The 21329-nt window shown below is 39.7% G+C and overlaps 1 protein-coding gene across 7 annotated transcripts in view; it reads right to left on the bottom strand.

Moving 5' to 3' along the window:
• Positions 1 to 21329, bottom strand: part of LOC119949422 (pollen-specific leucine-rich repeat extensin-like protein 1) — a 38523-nt gene that overhangs the window by 8127 nt on the left and 9067 nt on the right. For 3 of the 7 annotated variants that reach the window (XM_038771189.1, XM_038771194.1, XM_038771193.1), the window contains 13 exons: positions 17441 to 17518; positions 16493 to 16570; positions 12471 to 12539; positions 9422 to 9499; positions 8427 to 8504; positions 7445 to 7522; positions 5968 to 6045; positions 5031 to 5108; positions 4588 to 4635; positions 3605 to 3682; positions 2665 to 2742; positions 1688 to 1765; positions 741 to 818 (listed from right to left, as the gene is read on the bottom strand). In XM_038771189.1, the coding sequence (XP_038627117.1) occupies positions 741 to 818; positions 1688 to 1765; positions 2665 to 2742; positions 3605 to 3682; positions 4588 to 4635; positions 5031 to 5108; positions 5968 to 6045; positions 7445 to 7522; positions 8427 to 8504; positions 9422 to 9499; positions 12471 to 12539; positions 16493 to 16570; positions 17441 to 17518 (975 nt within the window). The remainder of the gene's footprint in view (positions 1 to 740; positions 819 to 1687; positions 1766 to 2664; positions 2743 to 3604; positions 3683 to 4587; positions 4636 to 5030; positions 5109 to 5967; positions 6046 to 7444; positions 7523 to 8426; positions 8505 to 9421; positions 9500 to 12470; positions 12540 to 16492; positions 16571 to 17440; positions 17519 to 21329) is intronic. The other 4 variants (XM_038771191.1, XM_038771190.1, XM_038771195.1 and 1 more) reach the window with 4 other exon arrangements.

The following is a 21329-nucleotide window of genomic DNA, read 5'->3' as shown; positions in this document are numbered from 1 at the left end:
TCTACATTTCCTTAGCATTTCCTATCTCTCAAAAACAGCATAGGACCAGTTGGGTGGCACGAATCAGAAATGTCCTATGACTGCAGCAATCCACCAAGGAGGGTGAGCTAGATAGCCCTGCTGGACTCTGTTCAATCCCATCCTATTCTCAGCATGGCCCTCTTTTACTTGGAAAAAATATCTCCAAGCCCCATAATCTTCCATTATGATTTCTCCCAGGAAGGAAAAATCACGGTGAGGATCTATGCATAATTTTGACTTCTGACAACACCTTTGGTTATCATGGTCCCACTTTCCATGATCCAAACACTGGGCATAGAGATATGTTGGAATGTTTCTGCTGTGAATAGACCAATCACTTTGCATCTGGAATTTTTAATATCTGCTTCCAATCCATTTGAGGTAGCCCCATGTTGGAAAGTGAATATCTGGTACTAAATCCAACATTTAATACAATGCTGGGCAAATGGTAATTCTTCACAAATAACACTATTATTATTATTACCACCACCATCATTATTATTAGGTAGACTGTTACCTCAAAAGTCAAATTGGGAGGTAGGCAAAACCTACACCCTATCTTCATAATATCTCATAGCCCAGCTGGTCTAAATGAAATGACTGCAGTTTTTACTTCTATAAAACCTTAAATTTTGGCCACCTATCCCCACTTAGACGGAGTCAGATTATTCACTATCTGGTTTACCTGATAGATTTGTAAGATGCTGTTAGCCTCTTACCTTCTATCACTTATCATCGGGGCTTGAGAAAAAGGTTCTACGGCAGGTTCACCTGGCAGTGGGCGTTTTCTTGGCAGGCTGCACAGTGACATTTTGGCAGTTAGATACATATGTATTAATGACTAAATAATATATCATCACTCTCCTTCCATTTCTTCTGCAGTACTAGGGTAACCAACAGGTTCAAATGCCAAGGTCATGTCTACATTTCCTTAGCATTTCCAATCTCTCAAAAACAACATAGGACCAGTTGGGTGGTATGAATCAGAAATGTCCTATGACTGCAGCAATCCACCAAGGAGGGTGAGCTAGATAGCCCTGCTGGACTCTGTTCAATCCCATCCTATTCCCAGCATGGCCCTCTTTTACTTGGAAAAAATATCTCCAAGCCCCATAATCTTCCATTATGATTTCTCCCAGGAAGGAAAAATCACGGTGAGGATCTGTACATAATTCTGACTTCTGACAACACCTTTGGTTATCATGGTCCCACTTTCCATGATCCAAACACTGGGCATAGAGAGATGTTGGAATGTTTCTGCTGTGAATAGACCAATCACTTTGTATCTGGAATTTTTAATATCTGCTTCCAATCCATTTGAGGTAGCCCCATGTTGGGAAGTGAAGATCTGGTACTAAATCCAACATTTAATACAATGCTGGGCAAATGGTAAGTGCTTCACAAACAACACTATTATTATTATTACTACCACCATCATTATTAGGTAGACTGTTACCTCAAAAGTCAAATAATTTGGGAGATAGGCAAAACCTACACCCTAACTTCATATCTCATAGCCCAGCTGGTCTAAATGAAATGACTGCAGTTTTTAATTCTATACAACCTGAAATTTTGGCCACCTATCCCCACTTAGATGGAGTCAGATTATTCACTATCTGGTTTACCTGACAGATTTGTAAGATGCTGTTAGCTATTAGCTTCTTACCTTCTATCTCTTATCTTCGGGACTTGAGAAAAAGGATCTACAGCAGGTTCACCTGGCATTGGGCGTTCTCTTGGCAGGCTGCACAGTGACATTTTGGCAGTTAGATACATATGTACTAATGACTAAATAATATAACATCACTCTCCTTCGATTTCTTCTGCAGTACTAGGGTAACCAACAGGTTCAAATGCCAGGGTCATGTCTACATTTCCACAGCATTTTGATGGGTGTGGATTTGCATCCAGTCTCTCAAAAACATCATAGGACCAGTTGGGTGGTACGAATCAGAAATGTCCTATGACTGCAGCAATCCACCAAGGAGGGTGAGCTAGATAGCCCTGCTGGACTCTGTCCAATCCCATCCTATTCTCAGCATGGCTCTCTTTTACTTGGAAAAAATATCTCCAAGCCCCATAATCCCACATTATGATTTCTCACCGGAAGGAAAAATCACAGTGAGGATCTATACATAATTCTGACTTCTGACAAAACCTTTGGTTATCATGGTCCCACTTTCCATGATCCAAACACTGGGTATAGGGAGATGGAATGTTTTTGCTGTGAATAGACCAATCACTTTGCATCTGGAATTTTTAATATCTGCTTCCAGTCCATTTGAGTTAGCCCCATGTTGGAAAGGGACTATCTGGTTCTGAATCCAACATTTAATACAATGCTGGGCAAATGGTAAGTGCTTCACAAATACTATTATTATTATTATTATTATTACCACCACCATCATTATTATTAGGTAGACTGTTAACTCAAAAGTCAAATAATTTGGGAGGTAGGCAAAACATACACCCTAACTTCATAATATCTCATAGCCCAGCTGGTCTAAATGAAGTGACTGCAGTTTTTACTTCTATAAAACCTGAAATTTCGGCCACCTATCCCCACATAGACGGAGTCAGATTATTCACTATCTGGTTTACCTGATAGATTTGTAAGATTCTGTTAGCTAATTAGCTTCTTACCTTCTATCTCTTCTCATCGGGACTTGAGAAAAAAGTTCTATGGCAGGTTCACCTGGCTTTGGGCTTTCTCTTGGCAGGCTGTACAGTGACATTTTGGCAGTTAGATACATATGTATTAATGACTAATATAACATCACTCTCCTTCCATTTCTTCTGCAGTACTAAGGGTAACCAACAGGTTCAAATGCCAGTCATGTCTACATTTCCTTAGCATTTCTTATCTCTCAAAAACAGCATAGGACCAGTTGGGTGGCACGAATCAGAAATGTCCTATGACTGCAGCAATCCACCAAGGAGGGTGAGCTAGATAGCCCTGCTGGACTCTGTTCAATCCCATCCTATTCTCAGCATGGCCCTCTTTTACTTGGAAAAAATATCTCCAAGCCCCATAATCTTCCATTATGATTTCTCCCAGGAAGGAAAAATCACGGTGAGGATCTATGCATAATTTTGACTTCTGACAACACCTTTGGTTATCATGGTCCCACTTTCCATGATCCAAACACTGGGCATAGAGATATGTTGGAATGTTTCTGCTGTGAATAGACCAATCACTTTGCATCTGGAATTTTTAATATCTGCTTCCAATCCATTTGAGGTAGCCCCATGTTGGAAAGTGAATATCTGGTACTAAATCCAACATTTAATACAATGCTGGGCAAATGGTAAGTGCTTCACAAATAACACTAGTATTATTATTATTACCACCACCATCATTATTATTAGGTAGACTGTTACCTCAAAAGTCAAATTGGGAGGTAGGCAAAACCTACACCCTATCTTCATAATATCTCATAGCCCAGCTGGTCTAAATGAAATGACTGTAGTTTTTACTTCTATAAAACCTTAAATTTTGGCCACCTATCCCCACTTAGACGGAGTCAGATTATTCACTATCTGGTTTACCTGATAGATTTGTAAGATGCTGTTAGCCTCTTACCTTCTATCACTTATCATCGGGGCTTGAGAAAAAGGTTCTACGGCAGGTTCACCTGGCATTGGGCGTTTTCTTGGCAGACTGCACAGTGACATTTTGGCAGTTAGATACATATGTATTAATGACTAAATAATATCATCATCATCAATCGTATTTATTGAGCACTTACTATGTGCAGAGCACTGTACTAAGCGCTTGGGTAGTACAAATTGGCAACATATAGAGACAGTCCCTACCCAACAGTGGGCTCACAGTCTAAAAAGGGGAGACAGAGAACAAAACCAAACATACTAACAAAATAAAATAAATAGAATAGATATGTACAAGTAAAATAAATAAATAAATAAATAGAGTAATAAATATGTACAAACATATATACATATATATAGGTGCTGTGGGGAAGGGAAGGAGGTAAGATGTGGGGGAGAGAGAGGGGGACGAGGGGGAGAGGAAGGAAGGGGCTCAGTCTGGGAAGGCCTCCTAGAGGAGGTGAGCTCTCAGTAGGGCCTTGAAGGGAGGAAGAGAGCTAGCTTGGCGGATGGGCAGAGGGAGGGCATTCCAGGCCCGGGGGATGACGTGGACCGGGGGTCGATGACTAAATAATATATCATCACTCTCCTTCCATTTCTTCTGCAGTACTAGGGTAACCAACATGTTCAAATGCCAGGGTCATGTCTACATTTCCATAGCATTTTGATGGGCATGGATTTGCATCCAATCTCTCAAAAACAGCACAGGACCAGTTGGGTGGTATGAATCAGAAATGTCCAATGACTGCAGCAATCCACCTAGGAGGGTGAGCTAGACAGCCCTGCTGGACTCTGTTCAATCCCATCCTATTCTCAGCATGGCCCTCTTTTACTTGGAAAAAATATCTCCAAGCCCCATAATCTCACATTATGATTTCTCCCAGGAAGGAAAAATCATGGCGGAGATCTATACATAATTCTGACTTCTGACAAAACCTTTGGTTATCATGGTCCTACCTCCCGTGATCCAAACGCCAGGCATAGGGAGATGTTGGAATGTTGTTGCTGTGAATACACAAATCACTTTGCATCTGTAATTTTTAACCACTGTTTCCAATCCGTTTGAGTTAGCCCCACGTTGGAAGGGGAATATCTTATATTGAATCCAACATTTAATACAATGCTGAGCAAATAGTAAATGCTTCACAAATAACACTATTATTATTGCCACCATCTTTATTATTAGGTTGACTTGCCTCAAAAGTCAAATAATTTGAGAGGTAGGCAAAACCTACACCTTAACTTCATATCATCTCATAGCCCAGCTGGTCTAAATGGAATGACTGCAGTTTTTACTTCTATAAAACCTTAAATTTCGGCAACGTATCTCCACTTAGATGGAGTCAGATTATTCACTCTAGTTTACCCGATAGATTTGCAAGGTTCTGTTAGCCTCTTACCTTCTATCACGCATCATCGCTCCTTGAGAAAAAGGGCTTATGGCAGGTTCAACTGGCTTTGGGCATTCCCTTGGCAGGCTGCACAGTGACATTTTGGCAGTTAGATACATATATATTGACTAAATAATATAATATCACTTTCCTTCCATTTCTTCTGCAGTACTAGGGTAACCAACAGGTTCAAATGCCAGGATTATGTCTACACTTCCTTAGTATTTTGATGGGCAGGGATTTGAATCCAATCTCTAAAAAACAGCATAGGACCATTTGGGTGGTACAGATCAGAAATGTCCTATGACTGCAGCAATCCACCTAGGAGAGTGAGCCAAATAGCCTTGCTGACCTAATTCCTATCCTATTCTCAGCAAGGCCCTCTTTTGCTTGGAAAAAATATCTCCAAACCACATAATCTTCCACTATGATTTCTCACGGTAGGGAAAAGTCATTGCGGGGATCTATACATAATCCTAACATCTGACAAAATGTTTGGTTATCATGCTCCTACTTCCCATGATCCAAACACTGGGCATGGACTGATATTGGAATGATTTTGCTATGAATATACAAATCACTTTGCATCTGAAAATTTTAATATTTCCAATCCACTTAAGTTAGCCCCATGTTGGAAAGGGAATGTCTTGCATCAAATCCAGTACTTTAAACACTGATGGGCAAATAAGTGCTTCACAAATAACAATTATTATTATTACTATCATCACCATCATCACCATCAATAGGTAGCCTGTTACCTCAGAAGTCAAATAATACCTATACTCGAACTTCATAATATTTCACAACCCAGGTGGCCAAACGGAAATGATTGCTTCTATAAAACCTTAAATTTCAGCCACCAATTCCCACTTAGAAGGAGTTGGATTATTTACTGTCTGGTTTACTCGATAGGTTGTTAAGATTTTATGAGCTGTTAGCCTCCTACCTTTGATCCCGCAACATCGGCCTTCGAGAAAAAGGGTTTCCTGCAGGTTCAGCTGACTTAGAGCGTTCTCTTCGCAGGCTGCACAGCATCATTTTGTCAGTTAGATACATATGTATTAATGAGTAGATGATATAATACTATTCTTCCGTTTCATCTGCACTACTGTGATAGCTACCAGGTATAAATGCCAGATTAATGTCTACATTTCAGTAGCATTTTGATGTGCATGGATTCATTTCCAGTCACTGAGAGATTGGCAAGACCCTTTAATACTAATAATGGAGGTATTTGTTATGCACTTACTGTGTGCCAAGCACTGTACTAAGCTCTGGGGTGTATACAGGCAAATTGGGTAGGACACAATACCTGTCCCAGGTGGGGCTCACAGTCTCAATTCCCATTTTACAGATGAGGTAACTGGCACAGAGAAGTGATGTGAGTTGCCTAAAGCCACACAGCAGACAAGTGGCGGAGCCGGGATTAGAACCCATGACGTTCTGACTCCCAGGCCCGGCTCTATCCACTGCGCCTATGACTATTTGGGCCATCTGGATCAAAAATGCCCTATGACTGCAGCAATCCACCTACAAGGGCAAGCAAGATAGCCCAGATGACTCTCTTCATTCCTATCCCAATCTCAGCATGGCTCTTGTTACTTGGGAAAAATACCTCAGGGGAGGGAAAAAGTCATGGCAGGGATCTATACATATTCCTACTAATCCTTTACACATTCCCTTCCAGATGCTGACTTCAGACATTACTTCTGGTTATCATGCCCCTTGTTCCCCTGATCCAAATGCTGGGCATAGGGTGATGCCCAGTCAGAAGGACCTAGGTTCTAACTCCAGCTCCGCCACGTGTCTGCTATGTGACCTTGGGCATGTCAATTAACTTCTCTGGGCCTATGTTCCCTCATCTGTAAAATGGGGATTAAGAGAGTGAGCCCCATGTGGGACAGGGACTGTGTCCAACCTTACTAACTTGTATCTACCCCAGTGCTTGGAATAGTGCTTGGCACATAGTAAGTGCTCAACAAGTACAGTAATAATAATGTTGCAACGTTTTTGGCATGAATGCACAAATAACATTGCATCGGGAAATTTTTATGTCTGTTTTGATCCACTTGTTAGAGTTCGCCACATGCTGGAAAGGAACTGTCTTGTATCAACTCCAGCATTTAATACACTGCTAGGCAGAAGGTAACTGCTTTACAAAGAACACTATTACTACTATTATGATTATGCTTATTATTAGACAGGCTGTTGCCTCCAAAGTCAAATAATTTGAGTAGTACGCAAAACCTATACTCTAAATTCAGATGATCTCATAACCCAGGTAGTCAAAATGAAATTATTAGTTATTGCTTCTAGAAACATTTAAATTCCAGGCACCTATCCCCACTTATACACAGACAAATTATTTACTATCTGTTTTATCTGATGGACTGTTAAAATTTTATTAGTTATTAGCCTCATACCTTTGTAAGCGAAGCATTGCTGATCCAAAAGTCGGGTCTACTGCAGATCCCAGTGGCTTAGGGCGTTTCTTCTGCTGACTGCATAGTATCATTTTGACAGTTAGATACATATATATATATATATATATTAATAAGTAAATGATATAGTACTGCTTTCCTTGTATTTCACCTGCAGGGCTGCAATAACAACCAGGTACAAATGCCAGAGCCAGGTCTACATTTCCGTCCAATCTCTCAAAAACAGGTTAGGACCATTTGAGTCATATGGATCAGAAATGCCCTGTGACTACAGCAATCCACTTAGGAAGGTGAGAAAGAAAGCCCCCTGACTCTGTTCATGCCCACCCCATTCTCAGCATGGCTTTTGTTTACTTGGGAAAAATATCTCCAAGTCCCATAATCTTCCACTATGACTTCCCAGGGAAGGAAAAAGTCAGGGCAGGGATTTATACATATTCCCCATATATACTTTTCCTCACATTTCCTCTTAGATGCTGACATCTCACAATACTTCTGGTTACCACGCCCCAACTTACCGTGATCAAATGCTGGGAGTGGGATGATAGACTGTTTTTGGTGTGAATACACAAATCACTTGGGATCTGGAATTTTTTATTACTGTTTCCAATCCATGTGAGTTAGTCCCATGTGGAAGGGGATGGTCTTGTATCTACTCTAGTATTTAATGTGATGCTGGGCAAATGTTAAGTGCTTAAAAATAACACTGTTATTATTATTATTACTGTGATAATTATTATTCACAGACTGTTGCCTAAAAAGTCAAATAAATTGAGTAGTAGGCAAAACTTACACTCTAAGTTCTTAATATCACATGACCCAGGTGGTCAAAATGAAATTCCAATTTTTACTGTTATAAAACCTTAAATTCCAGCCACCTATCCCTATTTAGATGCAGTCGGATTATTAACCCTCAGCCTTATCCGATAGATTTTCAAGATTTAATTATGTTTTTGCCCCCTACCTTAGATCCTGTGGCATCGATGGTTGAGTAAAGAGGGCCTCTGTAGGTTTCACTAGCACACGGCGTTCCGTCTGAGTGCTGCACAGCATCATTTTGACAGTTAGATACATACATATTAATGACTAAATTACAAAATACCAGTCTCCTTCCATTTTGTTTCCAGTACTGCGATAACACCCAGGTACAGATGCCAGGGTCATGTTTACATCTCAGTAACATTTTGAGAAGCCTTGATTCGCATCCAATCTCTCAAAAATAGCCTAGGATCATTTGGGACATATGGATCTGAAATGTCCTATGACTGCAGCAATCCATGTAGGATGGTGAGCAAGATAACCCAGCTGACTCTGTTTACTCCCATCCCATTCTCCGCACAGGTCCTTCTTTATTTGGGAAAAATATCTCCAAGCCCCATAACCTTCTACTATGACTCCTCAGGGGAGGGAAAAGTCATAGCAGGGAGCTATATGTATTCCCGCCAAATTTTTTCACAGTCCCTTCCAGATGCTGATATCCGGCAATAGTTTCGGTAATCACATCCCTATTTCCCGTGATCCAAAAGCTGGGCATTGGGCAATGTTGGAATATTTTTGATGTGAACACACAAATCACTTTTGGATCCTGAATCTTTTATTACTGTTTCCAATTCACCTGACTTTAACCCCATGTGGAAAGGGACTGTCTTGTATCAACTCCAGCATTTAATACACTGCTGGGCAAATGCTGTTTAAAAAAACTACTATCATTATTGTTATTAATATGATGATTAACAGACTATTGCCTAAAAATTCAAATAATTTGAGTTGTAGACAAAATCTACATTCTAACTTCATAATATCTCATAACCCCAGGTGGTCAAAATGAAATATGTGCAGTTTTTGTTCCTATAAAACTTTAAATTCCAGCCTCCTATCCCTACCTAGACACATTCAGGTTACTCACTATCTGGTTTACTCGACAGATTTTTAAGAATTTGTTAGCTGTTAACCCCTTACCTTTGATCCCTCATTGTTGGTGATAGAGGAAAAGGGTCTCCCATAGGTTTCACTGACTTAGGGTGTACATTCTGCGGGCTGAATTTTGACAGTTAAATACATACATTAATAACTACATGATATAATACCACTCTCCTTCCATTTCATCTCCAATTGCGGTTACCGCAATAACAACCAGGTACAAATGTCAGGGTCATGTTTATATCTCAGCAGCATTTTGACAAGCTTTGATTCACATCCAATCTCTCAAAAATAGCATAGATCCACTTAAGTCACATGGATCATAAATGTCCTACAACTTAGATGGTAAGCTCATTGTGGGCAGGGAATATGTCTGTTTATTGTTGTAATGTTCTCTTCCAAGCTCTTAGTACAGTGCTCTGCACACAGTAAGTGCTCAATAAATACATTTGAATGAATGAATGAATGAATTCCCATCCTTTTCTCAGGACAGCCCTTCATTACCTGGGAAAAATATCTCCAAGCCCTATAATCTTCCACTCTAATTTCTCGGGGGGTGGGGAGGGGGGAACTCACGGCAGGGATCAATACATATTCCCACTGAGTTTTCTGACATTCCTTTCCAGATGCTGACATCTGACAATAGTTTCTGGTTATCATGCCCCAACTTCTTATGATCCAAACACTGGACACTGGAGTGATGTTGGAGTGTTTTTGGTGTGAATACACAAATCACATAAGTTAGCCCCATCTGGAAAAGGGACTGTCTTGTATTGACTCCAGCATTTAATACAATGCTGTGCAAATGGCAAGCTCTTAATAAATAACACTGTCATTATTTTTGTTACTACTACTGTTATGATTATGATGATGCAGTGACCCCCGCCAAAAAATTCAAATAATTTGAGTAGTAGGCAAAACTTAAAATACACTTTAATTTCATAGTAGCTCATAACCCAGGTAGTCAAAATGAAGTTAGTGCAGTTATTTGCTTCTATAAACCCTTAAATTCTACCAACCTATCCCCAGTTAGATGCAGTCAGATTTTTCATTATCTGGTTTACCTGATAGATGTTAAGATTTTATGAGCTCTTAGCCTCCTACCTTCTGTCACGGATCATCAGTGACAGAGAAAGGTTCAGTGCTTAACAAATGCCATCTCTTTTTTTTTTCTACTGCAGGTTCGACTGGCTTAGGGCATTCTATCTGCAGGCTGCACAGCATCATTTTGACAGATAATATTGATGGATAAATAACATAATACCAATCTCTTTCAATTTCATCTGTAGTAATGTGATAACCAGTTACAAATGTCTGGGTCATGTCTACATTTCAGCAGCACATTAAGGTGCATAGATTTGCATCCATTCTCTTAAAAACAGCCTAGGACCATTTGGGTCACCTGGATCAGAAATGTCCTATAACTGCAGCAATTTAATTAGGAGGGAGAGCAGGAAAAATCTCACGGCCTCTGTTCATTCCCATCCTATTCTCTAGATGGGTCTTGTTTACATGGGAAAAATACCTTCAAGACCAGTAATTTTTCACTATGACTTCCCAGGGGAGGGAAAAGTCATGGCAGGGATCTGCTGATCCTTTCTCACATTCCCTTCCAGTTGGTGACATCGGACAATACTTCTGGTTATCATTTCCCTATTTCTCATGTTCCAAATGCTGGGCATAGGGTAATGTTGGAATATTTTCGGTGTGAATACACAAAATCACTTTTGGATCTGGAATTTTTAATTACTGTTTCCACTCCACGTGCGTTAGCCCCATGTTGGAAGGGACAGGTTTATATTGACTCCAGCATTTAACACAATGCTAGGGAAATAGTAAGTGCTTAAAATAGTAACACTGTTGTTATGATTGTTATTATGCTTACTATTAGTCCTCAAAAGTCAAATAATTTGAATAGTACGTAAAACCTAAATTCTAACTTCATAATATCTCATTACTCCAGTGGTCAATATGAAATTATTGCAGTTATTGCTTCTATAAATCCTTAAATTCCTGCCATCTATCCCCACAGTTGGATTCTTCACTATCTGGATAACTTGACAAATTTTTTAAGATTTTACGAGCTTTTAGTCTTCTACCTATGATCCTGCAGCATCAGTTTTCCAGAAAAGGAGTCTACTGAAGTTTCTACTGGCTTAGGCTGTTGTCTCTGCCTACTGAACAGCATCATTTTGAAAGTTAGATACATATATATTAATGATTAAATAATGAAATACTGCACCCCTTCCATATCATCTGGAATACTGCGATAACCAACAGGTCCAAATGCTGGGGTCATATCTACGTGTCAGTAGCATTTTGACACACATGGATTCGCATCCAATCTCCCAAAAATAGAGTAGGACCATTAGTGCCTTACAGATCAGAAATATTCCCTAAGACTGCAGCAATCCACCTAAGATAGCTCAGCTGATTCTTTTCATTCCCATCCCATTATCAGCCCAGCTTTCGTTTAACTGGGAAAAATATCTCCAAACTTCATCATCTTCCACTATAACTTCCCAGGGGAGGGAAAAGTCATGGCAGGGATCTATTCATATTCCTGCTGATCCTTTCTCCCTTTCCCTTCCAGATGCTGACATCTGACAATACTTCTGGTTATCATGCCCCTACTTTCCGTAATCCAAACCCTGGGCATGCGGAGATGTTGGAATGTTTTTGGTGCTAGTATACATATCACTTTGCATCTGGAATTTTTAATTCCTGTTTCCAATTCACTTAATTTAGACCCATGTTGGAAAAGGACTGTCTTATATCAATTCCAGCACTTAATACAATGCTTGGCAAATGGTAAGTGCTTAACAAATAACACTATTATTATTATTATTATTGCTATTGATAAGCAGACTGTTGCCTCAAAAGTCAAATAATTTGAGTACTAGGCAAAACCTACACTCTAAATTCATAATATCTCATAACCCATGTGGCCAAAATGAAATTAGTGCAGTTATTGCTTCTATAAATGCTTGAATTCTGGCCACCTATCCCCACTTAAACGGACTCAGATTATTCACTATCTGGTTTATCCAATAGGTTTTCAAGATTTTACTAGGCGTTAGCCTCTTACCTTAGATTTTCCAGCACGGGTGATAGAGAAAAAGGTTCTTCTTCAGGCTTAAAATGCTCTCTCCACGGGCTGCAGAGCATCATTTTTAAAGTTAGATACATATATATTGATGGCTAAATTATATAATACCACTCTTTTTCCATTTCATCTGCAGTACTTCGATAACAACCAGGTTCAAATGCCAGGGTCATGCCTACATTTCCAAAGCATTTTGTAGTGCAAGGATTTGCATCCAATCTCTCAAAAACAGTCTAGGACCATTTGGATGATATGGATCAGAAATGTCCTGTGACTGCAGCATTCGACCTAGGTGGGTGAGCAAGATAGCCTGGCTGACTCTTCATTACTATCCCATTCTCAGCATGGGGCTTCTTTACTTAGGAAAAATAACTCCAAGCCTCATAATCTTCCACTATGACTTCTCTGGGGGAGGGAAAAGTCATGACAAAGATCCTACACTTTTATCCTTTTTCACATTCCCTTCCAGATGCTGACATCTGACAGTACATCTGGTTATCATGACCCTACTTCCCATGATCCAAATGCTGGATGTGGGATGATGTTGGGATGCTTTTGGTGGGAATAAACAAATTGCTTTGCATCTGGAATTTTTAATATTTGTTTCCAGTTCAGTTGAACTGGGAAGGGACTGTCTTGTACTGACTCCAGTATTTATTATAATGCCGGGCAAATGCTAAGTGCTTAACAAATAACACTATTATTATTAGTAGTATGCTTATTATTAGCCAGACTGTTGCCTTAAAAGTCATCCAATTTGAGTAGTGGGCAAAAATCTAAGCTCCAAATACATCTCTCCTAAGCGGTTGGTCTAAATGAAATTAGTGCAGTTACTGCTTCTATAAACCCTTAAACTGCAGCCATCTATCCCCACTGAGATTCAGTTGGATTACTCACTATCTCAATAACAACAAATTTTTAAGGCTTTTAGCCACCTACTTGCGATCCTGCAGCATCAGTTTTCCAGAAACAAGATCTACTGAAGTTTCTATTGGCTTAGGGCGTTGCCTCTGCCAACTGAACAGCATCATTTTGAAAGTTAGATGCATATATATTAATGATTAAATAATGAAATACTGCACCCCTTCCATTTCACCTGGAGTACTGCGATAAAAGTCCGAATGCTAGGGTCATGTCTATGTGTCCGTAAGCGTTTTGATGTGCATGGATTCGCATCCAATCTCTCAAAAATGGCGTAGGACCATTAGTGTCTTACAGATCAGAAATGTCTTAGGACTGCAGCAATCCACCTAGGAAGGCAGGCAAGATGGCCCAGCTGATTCTTTTCATTCCCATCCCGTTCTCAACCCAGCTCTGTTTAGTTGGGAAAAATATCTCCAAACCCAATCATCTTCCACTATAACTTCCCAGGGGAGGGAATAGTAATGGCAGGAATTCATATTCCTGCTGATCCTTTTTCACATTCCCTTCCAGATACTGACATCTGACAATACTTCTGGTTATCATGCCCCTACTTCTCGTGATCCAAACCCTGGGCATGGGGTGATGCTGGAATGTGGAGTTTTCAATTCCCATTTCCAATCCACTTGATTTAGACCCATGTTGGAAAGGACTGCCTTGTATCGACTCCATGGTTTAATATAAGGCTGGGCAAATAGTAGTCACTTAAAGAAACTATCGTTATTATTATTAATATACTTACTATGATGCAGCCTGTTGCCTCAAAAGTCAAATAACTTTAGTAGTCAAAAACCCACAGTCTAATCAATCGCATTTATTGGGCCCTTACTGTTTGCCAAACAATGTACTAAATGCTTAGGAGAGTACAATATAACAGAGTTGAGAGACATGTTCCCGCCCCACAAAGAGCTTACAGTCTAGGGGGGAGACAGATATTTATTTGAATAAATTAATTACAGATATGTGTATAACTGCTGGTAAGGAGAATAACTGAGGCAAGGGAGAGTAAAGGGTGCATTATCCAAGTGCAAAGGTGACACAGTGGGCAGGGAATCTATCTATTGTTACATTGTACTTTCCCAAGCATTTAGTACAGTGCTCTGCACACAGTAAGCACTCAAAAAATATGACTGACAATGGATAAATGAAGAGGAAATGAGGGTCTAGTCAGGGAAGACCTCTTGGAGGAAAGTGTCTTTAATAAGGCTTTGATGGTTGGGAGAGTGACTGTCTGATGGGTATGAAGAGGGAGAGCATTTCATGCCAGAGGCAGGATGTGGATAAGAAGTTGGCGGTGAGATAGATGAGATGGAGGTACAATGAGTAGGTTGACATGACAGAAGAAGAGTGTACAGACTGGATTGTAGTAGGAAATCAGGGAGGTAAGGTAGAAAGGGGCAATGTGATTAAATACTTTAAAGCTGATGGTAAGGCATTCCTGTTTAATGTGGAGGTGGATTCATTTATTCATTCAATCATATTTATTGACTATGCCAACTGAACAGCATCACTTTGAAAGTTAGATGCATATATATTAATGATTAAATAATGAAATACTGCACCACTGCAGAGCACTGTACTAAGCACTTGGGAAGTACAAGATGGCAACATATAGAGATGGTCCCTACCCAACAGTGGGCTCACAGTCTAGAAGGTGGATGGGCAACCACTAGAATTTCCTGAAGAGTGGGGAAACATGGACTGGATGTTTTTGTAGAAAAATGATGGGGGCAGCAGAGTGAAGTGTGGACTGGAGTGGGGAGAGACAGGAGGCAATAATAATTATGGTACTTGTTAAGCGCTTATTATGTGCCAAGCACTGTTGTAAGTGCTGGGGTAGAAACAAGTTAATCAGGTTGGATACAGTCCCTGTCCCACATTGTGCTCACAAGCTTAATCCCCATTTTTTTTAACAGATGAGGTAACTGAGGCTCAGAGAAGTTAAGTGACTTGCCCAAGGTCACACAGCAGACATGTGGCAGAGTTAGGAGGTAGGGAGGCCAGCAAGGAGGCTGATGCAGTAATCAAGGTGGGATTTGATAAGTGCTTAGAATAACATGGTAGCAGTTTGGATGGAGAGGAAAGGGCAGATTTTAGTGATGCTGTGAAGACTGAACCAACATGATTTGGTGACAGTTACATATATAACAAATGATATAGTACCACTCTCCTTCCATATCATCTACAGTATTGTGATAACACCTAGGTTCAAATGCCAGGGTCATGGCTACATTTACCCAGCGCTTAGAACACTGCTTGACACATAGTAAGTGCTTAACAAATACCATTATTATTATTATTATTATAAAGCATTTTGACATGCATGAATTCACATGCAATTTCTCAAAAACAGCCTAGGACCATTTGAATGGTATGGATCGGAAATGTCCTACGTCTGCAGCAATCCACCTATGAGGGCAAGCAAAAAAATTGCACTGCCTTTGTTCATTCCCATTCCAATCTCTTCTTTACTTGGGAAAATATCTCCAAGAGCCATAAACTTCCACGATAACTTCTCAGGGGAGGGAAAAGTCATGGCAGGGATCTATATGTATTCCCTCTGATCTTTTCTCACATTCCTTTCCAGATATTGTCATGTGGTAATACTTTTATTTATCATGCCCTTAGTTCCCATGATCCAAGCACTGGGCATGAGGTGATATCGGAATGTTTTTGGTGTGTGAATACACAAATCACTTTGCATCTGGAATTTTAAATTCTTGTTTCTAATCCACCTGTTAGCCCCATGTTGGAAAAGGACTGTCTTGTATCAACCCCAGCATTTAATATAATGCTGGGCAAATGGTAAGTGCTTAACAAATAACACTATTATTATTATTATTATTATTGTTATTGATAAGCAGACTGTTGCCTCAAAAGTCAAATAATTTAAGTAGTAGGCAAAACCTACACTCTAACTTCATAATATCTCATAACCCAGGTAGGTCTAAATGAAATTAGTGCAGTTATTGCTTCTATAAACCCTTTAAAGTCCTACCACCTATAACCACTTAGACACAGATTATTCAGAGTCTGGTTGGTGTGATATATTTTTAAGATTTTGTAAGATGTTAACCACCTACCTACGATCCCGCAACATCGGTACTCGAGCTAAAGGGTCTCCTGCAGGTTTCATTGGCTCAGGGCGTTCTTTCCGAATACTGCACAGGATAATTTTGACAGAGACACATATATTAATGACTAAATATTATAAAACCTCTATCGTTCTATGTCATGTGCAGTGCTGCAATAACAACAAGGCACACGTTTACATTTCTGTAGCATTTTACATGCATGGATTTGAATCCAATCTCTCAAAAACAGACTAGGATCACTGGGGTCATATGGATCTGAAATGTCCTATGACTGCCACAACCCACCCAGGAGGGTAAGCAAGATATTCCAGCTGACTCTGTTCATTCCCATTCTCAGCATGGCTCTTATTTCCTTGGGAAAAGCATCTCCCAGCCCCAAAATCTTCCACCCTGACTTCAGGAAAGGGAAAGGTCGTGTCAGGGATCTATACGTATTCCTGCTGATCCTTTCCCACATTCCTTTCCAGATGCTTACATCTAGCAATACTTCTGGTTATTATGCCCCTACTTCCACTGATCTAAACACAGGACATGGGGTGATACTGGAATTTTTGGAGGGCTAATATCCGAATCACTTTGAGTCAGGAATTTTTAATACGTTTCCAATCCACTTGAATTAGCCCCAGGTTGGAAAAGGCAATGTATTGTATCGTAATACAATTCTGGACAAATGATAAGTGATTAACAAATAACACTAGAATTACAGTTATTTTTATTACTATTATACTGACTTATCTCAAAAGTCAAATAATTGGAGTAGTAGACAGAACCTACACTCAATACCCTCCCAAAACCTGGGTGGTCTAAATAAAATTAGTACATTTATTGCATCTATAAACCCTTAAATTGCTGCCACCAATCCTCACTTAGTGCAGCTGGGCTATTCATGATTGGGCTAACACAGTTTTAAGATTTTATTAGCAGTTAGCCTCCTACCTTAAATCCCACGGCATAGATAATTGAGAAAAAGGGTCTTCTGCAGGTTCCACCGGCTCAGGGCGCTTTCTCCACGGGCTGTACAGCATCATTTTGACAGTTAGATACATATATATTAATGACTAAATGATATAATACCACTCTCCTTCCATTTCAACTGAAGTTACACCATAACCACCAGGATAATGTCTACATTTCTGTAGCATATTGACACACACGGATGCAAATTAAATCTCTCAAAAATAGCCTACAATCATTTGGGTCATAGGGATCAGACTGTAGCAATCCACCCAGAAGGGCAAGCAACATAGCCCATATATTAATCTGTTCTACCCAATTATCTTGTATCTATCCCAGTATTTTACACTGTGCTTGGCAAACAAAAATAATAATAATAATTGTGGTACTTGCTAAGAACTTATGATATGTTAGGCACTGTTCTAAGTGCTTGGGTAGATACAAGCCAATCGGGTTGGACCCAATCCAACTCCCACATGGGGCTCACAGTCTTAATCCTATTTTACAGATGAGGTAACTGAAGTGATTTGCCCAATGTCACACAGCAGACAAGTGGTGGAGCTGGGATTAGAATCCATCATGACCTTCTGATTTCCAGGCCTGTGCTCTGTCCACTATGATGCTTAACAAATAATATAAGTACTATTATTATGATTATCCAGACTGGTTCCTCAATAATCACATTATTTGTGTAGTAGACAAAGCCTATACTGTAATTTCACAATATCTCATAATCCAGAATGATCCGAATGAAATAAGGGGCTTGGAATTGAATGTAAGGGAACAGTAATTGCTGTTTTAAACTTTTAAATTTCTGCCATGTATTCCTACTTATAATTGGTCAGATTATTCACTCTCTGGTTTATCCAATAAATTTTTAAGATATTGATCTGTTGTTAACCTCCTACCTGCCAACATGCAGCATACGTGGTTCAAGAAATGGATTATCTGTAAACTACACTGGCTCAAGGTTTCTTCTCTCACTGTTGCACATCATTTGATGAATATCTATCTATCTATCTATCTATCTATATGTGTGAGAAGCAGTGTGGATCAGTGGAAAGAGCACGGGCTTTGGAGTCAGAGGTCATGGGTTCAAATTCCGCTCCACCAACTGTCAGCTGTGTGACTTTGGGCAGATGCTGACATTTTACACCACTCCTGATTCTCATGCTCCCAATTCCAGTGATCCCTACGCTGGGCATTGGAAGATGTTGGAATGCTTTCGTGCAAATACACAAATCACTTTGCATGTGGATGATTTAATACAGGCTTCCGATCCACTTGACTGGGTCCCTCCTAACAATTAAGAACTGTGGTATTTGTTACACGCTTACTATTTGCCAAGCACTATATTAAGGACTGGGGTAGATACAAAATAATCAGGTCCCACATGGGGCTTGCAGCCTAAGTAGAAAGGAGAACAGGGTATTGAATCCACACTCAGAAGATGAAGGAACTGAGACACAAAGAAGTGAAGTGCTTGCCCAAGGTCACACACCAGACAAGTGGCAGAGCCAAGGTTAGAACTCACGCCCTCTGACTCCCAGGCCCATGCTCTTTCAGCTAGGCTTCTCCTGATTATTTTGTACCTACACCAACGTTTAATACAGTGCTAGGCACATAACAAACACTTAACAAATAACACAATTATTATTACTATTCTTACAATTACCCAGATTGTTAAAAAGTCAAATAATTTTAGTAGTAGAAAAAACCTACACAAACTTCAAATTGTATAATAATTCGGAATGAAATGAAATTAAAGGCCTTTTAATTTAATGTAGTGGAACAGTTACTGTTTTTTTTAAACTTTGAAATTTGCCTAGTCCCACTTATACATTGGTTGAATTATTCACTCTCTGGTTTATCAGCTGTTAGCCTCCAACCTTTCAGCACGTAGTACCTGGGACTCAAGAAACAGGTCACTCAAGTTCCACTGGCTTAGGTCTTCCTCTCTCACTTGCACAGCATTGTTTTGACAGATATGTATATTAATTAATAACTAAATAATATAATACCACCCACCTTCTGTTTCATCTGCATTAGTAAACTCACCATCCTGGTTTGAATGCCCGTGTCATATCTGCATTTCAATAGTTTTCTTACCCACCCTAAACCCTATAGCACTTATCTGTACTTTATTTTAATGTTTGTCTCCCCGTCTAGACTGTAGGCTCCTTGTGGGCAGGGAACATGTCCACCACCTCTACTGTATTGTACTCTCCCAAGCACTTAATACAGTGCTCTGCACACAGTAGGAGCTTAAGAAGCACAACTGATTGACCAAATGGGCTAGCCTCCAATCTCTCAAAATAAACCTCTAGAACCATTTGGGAAGTATGGAATGGAAATGTTCTTTAAGTGCAGCAATCCACGTAGGAGGGCATGTAAAATAACCCTGTTGATTCTGTACATTCCCATCCCATTCTCAGCACTGCTCTTGTTTACTGGTGAAAATGACCTCCAAGCCCCATAATCTACCACTATAAATTATCAGGGGAGAAAGAGTCATGGTAGAGATCTCTACTTTTTCCCCCTTTCCATTCTCAAATTCCCTGCAGATGCTACCATGTGGTGATGCTTTGAGTTTTCAGTCTTCTAATTCCAGTGATTCCTATGCTAGGTGTTGGGAGATGTTGCAAGATTTTTGGTATGAATTTTGCATATGGATGATTTAATATCTGCTTCCAATCCAGCTGAGTGAACCCCATGTGAGATGGGGACTGTATCCTGATTATTTTGTTATCTACCCAAGTGTTCAGTACAGTGCTGGGCACATATTAAGTGCTTGGCAAACAATACAATTATTATTACTATAGTGATTATGATTATCCAGATTACAGCCTCAAAAGTCAAATCATTTGAGAAGTAGAAAAAACCTACACTGTAAATTCATAAAATTCATAAAATCCCATTACCCAGGTGGTCTAAATAAAATGAGGGCTTTGGAATAAAATGTTATGGAACAATAGAATAGAATCCTGTTTCTATGTGGTAGAATTACCCACTCTGTTTACCCAATATATTTTTTAAAATTTTTATTAATAATATAACCTGAGTGATCTAAATGTTAAAAGGGCTTTGGAATTAAATGGAATCAAACAGGCATTGCTTTTTAACCTTTTACATTTCTGCTACCTATTCCCACTGCTACATGAACAGATTATTCACTCTTCTGCTTATCTGATAGATTTTTAAGGTTTTATCAGCTGTTAGAATCGGGCCTCTTACAGATTTCACAGGCTCAGGACTTTCTTGCTTAAAACTGCACAGCACCATTTCAACAGATAGATACATACATTAATGTGTAAATCTGCATTAGTAAGTTAGTATCCTGTTTCAAATGCCTGTGCTTATATCTGCATTTTGGTAGCATTTTGATTTGAATGGTTAGCACCCAATCTCTCAAAGAAAAGTCTAGAACCATTAGGGTAATATGGAATACACACATCCTATAGCTGCAGCAATCCTTCTAGGAAGGTGTGCAAGATATCCCTGCTGACTCAGTTCTTTCCCATCCCATTCTCACCACAATTCTTGTCTACTTGGGGAAGATATCTTCAAGCCCCATAATTTACTACTCTGCTTTTTCAGGGTAGGAGAAGTCATGGTGGAGAACTCTACATGTTTTCCCTCCTGTCCTCTCTCACATTTCCTCCCAGATGCTGACAACTGACTATACTTTTGATTATCATCTCCAATGCCTAGAGATCGTTAATCTGGCAATTGGGAGATGTTAAGATATTTTTTGGTGTGAATATGCAGATCAGTTTGCATCTGGATGATTTAATATCTTCTCCCAATTCATTTGAATGGGTCCCATGTGGGACAGAGACTGTCTTCCACCTGATTATCTTGTACCTACTCC

The sequence above is a fragment of the Tachyglossus aculeatus genome, chromosome X2, assembly GCF_015852505.1.
Source record: "Tachyglossus aculeatus isolate mTacAcu1 chromosome X2, mTacAcu1.pri, whole genome shotgun sequence".
In the NCBI taxonomy this organism is placed as follows: domain Eukaryota; kingdom Metazoa; phylum Chordata; class Mammalia; order Monotremata; family Tachyglossidae; genus Tachyglossus; species Tachyglossus aculeatus.
The sequence above is the reverse complement of the archived record's forward strand: the minus strand, read 5'-3'. Positions and strand labels throughout refer to the sequence as shown.